The sequence below is a fragment of the Nerophis lumbriciformis genome, linkage group LG27 (assembly GCF_033978685.3).
Source record: "Nerophis lumbriciformis linkage group LG27, RoL_Nlum_v2.1, whole genome shotgun sequence".
Lineage (NCBI taxonomy): Eukaryota > Metazoa > Chordata > Actinopteri > Syngnathiformes > Syngnathidae > Nerophis > Nerophis lumbriciformis.
The window spans coordinates 27,638,483-27,647,500 of NC_084574.2; the positions used below are offsets into that span (position 1 = coordinate 27,638,483).

Genomic DNA, 9,018 nt, shown 5'->3' on the forward strand with positions numbered 1-9,018 from the left:
ATATTAAGTTAACAGCACAGAAAATAAACTGTTTAAGTAGCATAGATTTATGTAACATAAATAAAATAGAAAAATATTATTTCTCCGTAAAATAAATAACATAGCTGTGCAAATAATACAAAAGGTATCAAACTTGGATAAAAAATAAATTTGCAGGCAGGCACTTTTTAATTCCCAGTCGACGATGTAATGGAGTGTGACACAGGTACGGTTCTGGTCAGCGCCAAGTAAGTGACTTAAATTAATTGTGTGGCATACATCTTTGGCAGCTTTTCTTGTGCGAAATATGCTTGGCAACTGGAGAACAGTTTTGATTTGGGCTTACAATAAACAACTCAAATGAATGTTTTATGCAGACGTATACATTTGTCCAAATGTGGCCAAGTAGACGCATTGCGGGTTTCCTGAAGCTTAACGGGCCTTAATTTGCCCAGGTTTGGCTTAAATGGTGTCCACCTGTGGTAAATTGAATTGATTGGACATGATTCCTTGGACATCATGGTTAGTTTGTGCTCTGCCATGCACTGTCAAGTGTGAGACCTTATATATAGACAGGTGTATGCCTTTACAAATCATGTCCAATCAACTGAATTTATAACAGGTGGACTCCAATACTTACGAACATGTGATTTCTTAGATATTTTAAATTGTTCATACAATTCGAAAAAGTTCAAAAAAACGTTTTCACATTGTCATTATGGGTTTTTGTGTGTGGAATTTTGAGGACAAACATTAACTTATTCCATTTTGGAAAAACCCATAACATAACAAAATGTGGACAAAGAGAAGCACTGAGAATACTTTCCAGATGCATTGTATATTACGGCGGGAACTTACGTAACATCTCTCAGGGAGTTCATCAGCTCCCTGCCCAAGTTTTGCATGTATTGCCACTGTTCCTCACTCATGTGCTGGCCTCCCATATAGATGTTCTCCACCCTCAGCTGTTCCTCGTCAAACAGCCACTGCACAACAAACAGGGGCGCTGCAGAGAGACAGAGAAAACATTGTTTATGCTAATATTCTAACTGTTAGAATCCATAAAATCTCAACCCCCCCCACGAAGCTTAGAATCCAAATAACACGTGTGTGGAGGGAGGTGTGGCCAGCGCGCTTGCAGGAGCAAAGGTCACCGCCGCTGTCTATGGTGCTGAGGATGAGCACCATCGGATAGGGGCGGGACATGTGCTGACGGCGAGACACAGCTGGCAGGTGATTAGATTTCACAGGTAGTACGTGTTAATCTAATCATCTGTTGTCCTTCGAATCACTTGTGATTGAGGGCTATATAAGTAATCTATAATGTGTATATATATATATATATATATATATATATATATATATATATATATATATATATATCGTACAGGCCAAAAGTTTGGACACACCTTCTCATTCAAGGTATATATAATATATATATATATATATATATATATATATATATATATATATATATATATATATATATATATATATATATATATATATATATATATACACACACAGTACAGACCAAAAGTTTGGACACACCTTCTCATTCAATACGTTTTCTTTATTTTCATGACTATTTCCATTGTAGATTGTCACTGAAGGCATCAAAACTATGAATGAACACATGTGGAGTTATGTATTTAACAAAAAAGGTGAAATAACTGAAAACATGTTTTATATTCTAGTTTCTTCAAAATAGCCACACTTTGCTCTGATTACTGCTTTGCACACTCTTGGCATTCTCTCAATGAGCTTCAAGAGGTAGTCACCTGAAATAGTTTTCACTTCACAGGTGTCGTAGTTTTGATGCCTTCAGTGACAATCTACAATCTAAATAGTCATGAAAATAAAGAAAACCCATTGAAATGAGAAGGTGTGTCCAAACCTTTGGCCTGTACTGTGTGTGTGTGTGTGTGTGTGTGTGTATATATATATATAATATTATTAAGTAATAAAAGAATAAAAAAATTAACACCTGCTATTGACTCTGAGATTTCAATTGGCCACTTACAGGTCAAGGTTGAATACAGTCTGTGTCCAAAAAAGCACCGCCACTCCTCGCCTTTCTTATAAAGGCGCCGACATCTTTCAGGCACCATACCGTTCCACAATCTGAGAAAACACAAACAAAATAATGTCCTTTAATTCTTAATATCATACAACACAGTACTGTTCCAATACAGCCAGGCTGACATATAAATGTCTTTACCTCAGGCCAACTTTGATAGCATCTTCAGGGGAACAGGTAACTGTTTCGGGGCAGTTAGGTGACCTCTGCGGTTTACTTTCAAGAAACCATCCAGAGTCCACAAGGCCCCGGACCTGTGCCTCTGCACCAAGCTGCTCCAGCTGACTGGCCACTCGCTCAATGTTCATCAGGACTCCTGTACCCCCAGCACTGCAGGTGGATGACAATGACCGATGCAAGTGTGTTGCTTTTAAAGTGATGTTCTACTGATGGAGCGATGGCACAGGGACCCCCTTTTCATAAATCTCATACAAAATGGTGTTTTAATTCAAACTGGTCCTGAAGGTGAGCGCTGCACAATAACAACCAACTTGTTACTGTTTTCCAGTGCAATATTCACCTGTCCCTCCTCATTGGAGGAGACAGAGTTCCTTTAGTAAACAGTGATGTAAGTCAAGTTTTATTGTGTAAGTGAGATGTACCTACCCATAAATTAACTAAGTTACTCACATTGTACACAGAACACATGAAGGTTTTAAAAAGCACAAATAAAAACCATCCATCCATCCATTTTCTACCGCTTATTCCCTTTGGGGTCGCGGGGGGCGCTGGAGCCTATCTCAGCTACAATCGGGCGGAAGGCGGGGTACACCCTGGACAAGTCGCCACCTCATCGCAGGGCCAACACAGATAGACAGACAACATTCACACTCACATCCACACACTAGGGCAAATAAAAACCAAAACCAGTGAAGTTGGCACGTTGTGTAATTCTTAAATAAAATCGGAATACAATGATTTGCAAATCCTTTTCAACTTATATTCAATTGAATACACTGCAAAGACAAGATATTTAATTTTCGAACTGAGAAACTTAATTAAAAAAAAAAAAAATCATTAAGTTAAAATTTAATGGCAGCAACACATAGCAAAAAAGTTGGCACAGGGGCATTTTTACCACTGTGTTACATGGCCTTTCCTTTTAACAACACTCAGTAAATGTTTGGGAACTGAGGAGACCAATTTTTGAAGCTTTTCAGGTGGAATTATTTCCCATTCTTGCTTGATGTACCGTATTTCCCGCACTATAAGGCGCACCGGATTATAAGGCGCACCTTCAATGAATGGCCTATTTTATAACTTTGTTCATATACAAGGCGCATATAATAGACGCTACAGTAGAGACTGGGGTTACGTTATGCATCCCGTAGTTGCGAGACCTGTTGTGGCTCAATATTGGTCCATATATAAGGCGCACTGGATTATAAGGCGCACTGGGACGGTATAGCTCGGTTGGTGGAGCGGCCGTGCCAGCAACTTAAGGGTTCCAGGTTCGATCCCCGCTTCCGCCATCTTAGTCACTGCCGTTGTGTCCTTGGGCAAGACACTTTACCCACCTGCTATCAGTGCCACCCACACTGGTTTAAATGTAACTTAGATATTGGGTTTCACTATGTAAAGCGCTTTGAGTCACTAGAGAAAAAGTGCTGTATAAATATAATTCACTTCATTGTCAGTTTTTTAAAAAATTGGAGGTTTTTAGGTGCGCCTTGAAGTGCGGAAAATACGGTACAGCTTAAGTTGTTCAACAGTCCGGGGTCTACGTTGTCGTATTTTAGGCTTCATATTGCGCCACGCATTTTCAATGGGAGACAGGTCTGGACTACAGGCAGGCCAGTCTAGTACCCACACTCTTTTACTATGAAGCCATGCTGTTGTAACACTTCGATTGGCATTATCTTGCTGAAATAAGCAGGGGCGTCGATGATAATGTTGCTTGGATGGCAACATATGTTGCTTCAAAACCTGTATGTACCTTTCAGAATTAATGGTGCCTTCACAGATGTGTAAGTTACCCATGCCTTGGGCACTAATACACCCCCATACCATCACAGATGCTGGCTTTTCAACTTTGCGCCTATAACAATCCGGATGGTTCTTTTCCTCTTTGGTCCGGAGGACACGACGTCCACAGTTTCCAAAAACAATTTGGAATGTTGACTCGTCAGATCACAGAACACTTTTCCACTTTGCATCAGTGCATCTTAGATGAGCTCGGGCCCAGCAAAGCCGACAGTGTGTCTGGGTGATGTTGATCAATGACTTTCGCTTTGCATAGTATAGTTTTAACTTGCACTTACAGATGTAGCGACAAACTGTAGTTACTGACAGTGGTTTTCTGAAGTGTTCCTGAAACTTTTGATGATATTACGGACCGTAGATGGTGAAATTCCTTGCAATAGCTCGTTGAGAATTTTTTTTTCTTAAACTGTCCGACAATTTGCTCACGCATTTGCTCACAAAGTGGTGACCCTCGCCCCATCCTTGTTTGTGAATGACTGACCATTTAATGGAAGCTGCTTTTATACCCAATAATGGCACCCACCTGTTCCCAATTAACCTGTTCACCTGTGGGATGTTCCAAATAAGTGTTCAATGAGCATTCTTCAACTTTCTCAGTCTTTTTTGCCACTTGTGCCAGCTTTTTTGAAACATGTTGCAGGCATCAAAATCCAAATGAGCTAATATTTGCAAAAAATAACAACGTTTTCCAGTTCGAACGTTAAGTACCGTATTTTCCGCACCATAAGCCGCCCTGGGTTATAAGCCGCGCCTTCAATGAACGGCATATTTCAAAACTTTGTCCACCTATAAGCCGCCCCGTGTTATAAGCCGCATCTAACTGCACTAAAGGGAATGTCAAAAAAACAGTCAGATAGGTCAGTCAAACTTTAATAATATATTAAAAACCAGCGTGATGTGGGCGCGCATGGAGTCGTATATCAACATGGACGGAGCTGCGTGAAAAAAGCCACCCGGCCTCTTTGCGTAAACTTCCCTTAACCACTCGCTCATCTTTTATTCATCCATCCATCCCTTCGAGTTAGCTTTTATGATGACGCCGGCTGGAAAGGTCTCTTTTGGCAAGGTCTTCCTTTTGAATATCACCATGGGTGGAAGTTTCTGGCCATTAGCATGGCAAGCTAGAACCACAGTGAAGGATGACTTCTCATTCCCTGTGGTGCGAATATTCACCGTACGTGCTCCCGTTGTATCCACAGTGCGGTTCACAGGAATATCAAAAGTCAGTGGAACCTCGTCCATGTTGATAATGTTCTCTGGCCGGATCTTTTTTTCAGCTATCTTGTTTTTACAATATGCACGGAAAGTAGCCAGCTTTTCTTGAAAGTCTTTAGGCAGTTGCTGTGAAATAGTAGTCCGTGTGCGGATGGAGAGATTGCGTCTTTTCATGAACCGGAAACCTGTCGCTTAGTAGGAGCCATTTTGTGGTCTTTACAGATGTAAACACACAAAGGAAATGAAACGTAATATCCGCGCGCTTCTTCTTCTTCTACGGGGGCGGGTGGTTGCTTACAGTAGAAGAAGAAGCGCTTCCTCTTCTATGGGGAAAAAAGATGGCGGCTGTTTACCGTAGTTGCGAGACCTAAACTTTATGAAAATGAATCTTAATATTAATCCATATATAAAGTGCACCGGGTTATAAGCCGCACTGTCAGCTTTTGAGTAAATTTGTGGTTTTTAGGTGCGGCTAATAGTGCGAAAAATACGGTATCTTGTCTTTGCAGTCTATTCGATTGAATATAGGTTGAAAGGGATTTGCAAATTATTGTATTTTGTTTTTATTTACGATTTACACAACGTGCCAACTTCACTGGTTTTGGGGTTTGTAGATAGAATGATACAATTAAACAATATTAAAAGAGAACAACTCCTAATGTACCGTATTCTTATTTACACCCAACTTAGCCTCTCACGTCATGTTAGACATTATATTCGTCAAATGCGCCAAAGCCAACCACACAAGCTTCACAATAAAAGCACTCCACGTTATATCTTACCTAACTGCATTGAACTGAATAATAATATCAATAAATATATGACATACAGAATCAATAATGTAACAAAAGGGTTGAGGTTGATTTACAGTTGTGTCTGCCTTACTTAACCCCTGTTGTTGTCTTTCAGACATTTCTGTGTTCCTAAAATATTGTCCCTGTCTAGTCAGGAAGAATAGAGATAAGGAATAAATGGGGCGGAAAATTGCGGCTAATATTGGTGGCCATCTAGCTTCTCAGAGCTTTTTTTAATGCTCATTTCACTTCCATGGCAAACATTTGCATGCGAGACATAATGAAGGACGTAAAGTTCACTAAAAGTGACATTTCTGTCATATTATTTGGTGGGGCTGCGAATCTTTGGGTGTGCCACGATTCGATTCAGTATCGATTCTTGGGGTCACGATTCGATTCAAAATCAATTTTTTTTCGATTCAATGCGATTCTCGATTCAAAAACGATATTTTCCCGATTCAAAACGATTCTCTATCTATTCAATACATAGGATTTCAGCAGGATCTACCCCAGTCTGCTAACATGCAAGCAGAGTAGTAGATTTTTGTAAAAAGCTTTTATAATTGTAAAGGACAATGTTTTATCAACTGATTGCAATAATGTAAATGTGTTTTAACTATTAAATGAACCAAAAATAGGCCTTATTTTTATCTTTGTGAAAATATTGGACACAGTGTGTTGTCAAGCTTATGAGATGTGATGCAAGTGTAAGCCACTGTGGCACTATTGTTCTTTTTCTTTTTCTTATAAATGTCTAATGATAATGTCAATGAGGGATTTTTAATCACTGCTATGTTGAAATTTTAACTAATATTGATACTGTTGTTGATAATATTCATTTTTGTTTCACTACTTTTGGTTTGTTCTGTGTCATGTATGTGTCTCCTCTCAATTGCTCTGTTTATTGCAGTTCTGAGTGTTGCTGGGTCGGGTTTGGTTTTGGAATTGTATTGCATTGTTATGGTATTGCTGTGTATTGTTTTGTTGGATTGATTAATTAAAAAAAAAATTAAAAAAATTAATAAATTAAAAAATAAATACTTTTTTTTTTTTTATCGATTTTTTAAAAATGAGAATCGATTCTGAATCGCACAACGTGAGAATCGCGATTCGAATTCGAATTGATTTTTTCCCACACCCCTATTATTTGGGCTGTAAAGTTTTAAAGCAAATCTCTTGTGTCTGTTTACTATATGTGCAGATAAATACTGAAATATCGATACCGCTGATATCGGATCTTCATGCTTTAATCTCGATTCTCAAATCAAAAGATTGATACTTTTGATACCTCCCCCCCCCCACACACACACACTGACTGCACTATTTCTTATTTATTTATTTATGTATTTATTTATTTATTATTCCATACTGCGTGGTGAGCCAGCTAAACTCGGTCCTTCCTCTTGTTAAGGGCCTTATGTTATTTTCTAAGTATTACTGTTTGTCTATATTGCCCATTCATTCCTTTTTTTCTTAATACTGCCGGGACCTGAGTCGTAATTTCGTACCATATATGTGAAAATGTGTGCGAGTATGACAAATAAAGCTCCTTGAATATTCGCACAAAGTATCAGTATCGGATCGGTATCTCCGATACTGTACCAGACTGAATTTTCCTCGGTACTGGATTGGAAAGAAAATCAGTGGTATCGCACATCACCGCTGTTTACTACAGTGTGTTATTTAATGTTATTTAAATACATTCAAATATGTGAAAAAGATATGGGTGAATATTGTTTTTTTTAAGTGTAATCAACTAAAAATCATAACTTTGCTTAACCGCTAGTGGGTGCCGACCCCTGTTGAGACCAACATGATATCAAAATTTCATTTTTATTTTCATGACACAACCTGAAATGTATCCCAGGTAAAGGTGAAAATATTCTATTTGTCACATGTATACAAAGCAGACACTAGTTTAACCAATCCCAGAGGAGCAGAGGACATCAAATCCACCAACACTCCAACCTAACTGGAAATGAAATGTTAATGTTTTGGTTTGGTGAGGTTGAAGAAGCACCCATTAAAAATGCTCCCAACATGGGAAGAACATGCTAACACCGCACAGAAAGACCTCAAAATCAGACGTCCATGGGAAATCGAGTGGGAATTAATTACAGAACAGTTACTGTAATGCAGTGGTTATCGAACTTTTTCCACCAAGGACCACCTCAGAAAACACTTGCCTCTCCAAGTTCTACCATAACGACCAACATTGAGATACAGTAGCATAGTAGGCCTAAGTGTTCATCAAAGACAACGCAAAATTTTTATTTAATGAGTATATTTAATATTTTGGCCACTGTAGCATTACACAGAGTTTAGACCAGTAACACTGTGTTTGAATATAGGAAAATAAAACACTGTACTTATATACTGAATCAAACCTTTGGCGTACCACTAAATGGAGCCCGTGCTGTAATGTATGTCAACTTGGGGTAATACCAAGGAAAGTATCAGCGTCAACTTGATACTAGCGTGATAATATTGATACATTTCAGCTCTCTTCAATATTTATATATATCTGTAGGCTCTGTTTTCTGTTATGTTGTTTATAATGTTACATTGTTGATATTGTTACTGTATTACCATGAACATATGCGGTCCTCTCCAAGGTTTCTCATAGTCATTCACATTGACGTCCCACTGGGGTGAGTTTTTCCTTGCCCTTATGTGGGCTCTGTACCGAGGATGCCGTTGTGGCTTGTGCAGCCCTTTGAGACACTTGTGATTTAGGGCTATATAAATAAACATTGATTGATTGATTGAATTGATTTACGACCATGAATTGATTTACTTGGACCCCGACTTAAACAAGTTGAAAAACGTATTCGGGTGTTACCATTTAGTGGTCAATTGTACTGAATATGTACTATACTGTGCAATCTACTAACAAAAGTTTCAATCAATCAATCAATCAAAAGTCTTTCTACATTATTGTACTATTTACAAATTGAGGGAATACAT

General features: G+C 38.6%; 1 protein-coding gene across 3 annotated transcripts in view; it reads right to left on the reverse strand.

Moving 5' to 3' along the window:
* The window catches only part of notum2 (notum pectinacetylesterase 2), a 30,654-nt gene that overhangs the window by 5,430 nt on the left and 16,206 nt on the right, over nucleotides 1-9,018 (reverse strand). For all 3 annotated transcript variants that reach the window (XM_061987825.1, XM_061987826.1, XM_061987824.1), the window contains 3 exons: nucleotides 2,201-2,389; nucleotides 2,003-2,103; nucleotides 838-985 (listed from right to left, as the gene is read on the reverse strand). In XM_061987825.1, coding sequence (XP_061843809.1) covers nucleotides 838-985; nucleotides 2,003-2,103; nucleotides 2,201-2,389 — 438 coding nt within the window. The remainder of the gene's footprint in view (nucleotides 1-837; nucleotides 986-2,002; nucleotides 2,104-2,200; nucleotides 2,390-9,018) is intronic.